The sequence below is a fragment of the Mandrillus leucophaeus genome, unplaced genomic scaffold (assembly GCF_000951045.1).
Source record: "Mandrillus leucophaeus isolate KB7577 unplaced genomic scaffold, Mleu.le_1.0 Scaffold621, whole genome shotgun sequence".
NCBI lineage: Eukaryota > Metazoa > Chordata > Mammalia > Primates > Cercopithecidae > Mandrillus > Mandrillus leucophaeus.
In genome coordinates this window covers 1495137-1497103 of record NW_012106709.1, presented here as the reverse complement: position 1 = coordinate 1497103, position 1967 = coordinate 1495137, and the positions used below count along the sequence as shown (strand labels likewise).

Sequence of the window (1967 nt, the reverse complement as noted above, 5' to 3'; positions counted from 1 at the left end):
CCTTTTGGATTTTTATATGTTGTATTTTCTTAAAAGTCAAGGTACTTTCAAATTGAGAGTTGAATGTTAGTGATAATACAGGAACGTATTACAACTCCCTTATAATAATGCAAAAAATAACTAAACTTTAAAATTTTTTTTTTTTTTTTTTTTTTGAGATGGAGTCTCCCTCTGTCGCCCAGGCTGGATTCCAGTGGTGTGATCTGAGCTCGCTGCAACTTCTGCCTCCCGAGTTCAAGCAATTCTCCTCTCTCAGACTCCTGAGTAGCTGGGATTACATGCGTGCGCCACCACACCCAGCTAATTTTTGTATTTTAGTAGAGATGGGGTTTCACTATGTTGGTCATGCTTGAACTCCTGACCTCAGTGATCCACCTACCTTGGCCTCCCAAAGTGCTGGGATTACAGGCATGAGCCACCGCGCCCAGCCAAATGTGTTTTTATACCTCTATAGTGATGGATTTTGAATCTCAATGAGCCACGAGTTTAAAATGAAATTAGAAGATTGTTATAGACAAGATGCTTTTTCTACATTATTGATTTTTCTAGGATTCACTGCTATTGCTTTTAAATTGAACAAAGCATTAGAGTGAAAGAAACAAGGCTCCTTTTAGTGGAGAAATAAAATTACAGAATCAGTAGAAGTGACAAAACTAATTATATATGTGTTTCTTTTCAAGAACTACAACTCCAGGAGAAACAAAACTTCTGGCCTCTGAAATCTATGACATTCTTCAGTCCTCCAATATGGCAGATGGTGATAGTTTTAATGAAATGAATTCACGTCGAAGGAAAGCTCAGTTTTTTCTGGGAACTACAAACAAACGTGCCAAAACAGTGGTTTTGCATATAGATGGCCTTGATGATACGGTAAGGTCTGTTAGATGGGAAAGAGAAATCATGTTACTAGTTTCTTCAGTGTCCCTTGCTAACAGTCTTTGAGAATAAATCTCGCTATCAGTATTTTACTAATACAAAGGGTCATTTTGTGCTAAAGAGGTCAATCATAGGATATAAGAATTTAAAATATTTATGTCCCTAATAATAGAACATCGAAATATGTGAAGTAAAACTTACAGAAATGGGGAGAAATAGAAAAATCCACAGTTAGAAACGGAGATTTTTAACACAGCTCTCTCAATTAATATAGGAAGCATACAGAAAATCAGTTAAGATATAGAAGACTCAAATAATACTATCAACCAATTTAACCTAATTTTTATTTTATTTATTTATTTTTTATATATTTTTTGAGATGGAGTCTTACTCTGTCACCTAGGCTAGAGCACAGTGATGCAATCTTGGCTCATTGCAACCTCTGCCTCCCGGGTTCAGGTGTCTCTCCTGCCTTGGCCTCCCGAATGGCTGGAATTACAAATGTGCGCCACCATGCCCAGCTAATATTTGTATTTTTAGTAAAGACGGGGTTTCACCATGTTGGCCAAGCTGGTCTCAACTCCTGACCTCAGGTAGTCTGCCTGCCGCAGCCTCCCAAAGTGCTCGATAACAGGGATGAGCCACCGTGCCTAGCCCAAAGCATGTTCTTTGAACATGGTGAATGCAAATTAGAAATCAATAACAGAAAGGTATCTGAAAAATTTCCCCCAAATTTGTGAAACTAAGTGACACATTTCTTTTTTTTTCCTTTTCTTTTTTCAGGGACAGGGTCTCATTCTGTGGCCCAGGCTGGAGTGCAGTGGCACAATCATAGTCTACTGCAGCCTCAAACTCCTGGGCTCAAATAATCTTTCTGCCTCAGTCTCCTGAGTAGCTGGAACTGCAGACATGTGCCACCATGTCTGGCTAATTTTTAAGTTTTTGCAGAGATGGAGTCTTGCTGTGTTGCCAGGTCTTAGACTCCTGGCCTCAACCAGTCCTCCTGCCTCAACCCTGCAAAGAGCTCGGATTACAGGCATGAACCACTGCACCTAGCTAAATAGCACATTTCTAAAGTAATCTATGAGTCA

At 39.4% G+C, this 1967-nt stretch overlaps 1 protein-coding gene across 1 annotated transcript in view; it reads left to right on the top strand.

Annotated features, from left to right (window-relative positions):
* The window catches only part of ARMC1 (armadillo repeat containing 1), a 25591-nt gene that overhangs the window by 14043 nt on the left and 9581 nt on the right, over positions 1-1967 (top strand). The window contains exon 3 of the mRNA XM_012000211.1: positions 681-870. Coding sequence (XP_011855601.1) covers positions 681-870 — 190 coding nt within the window. The remainder of the gene's footprint in view (positions 1-680; positions 871-1967) is intronic.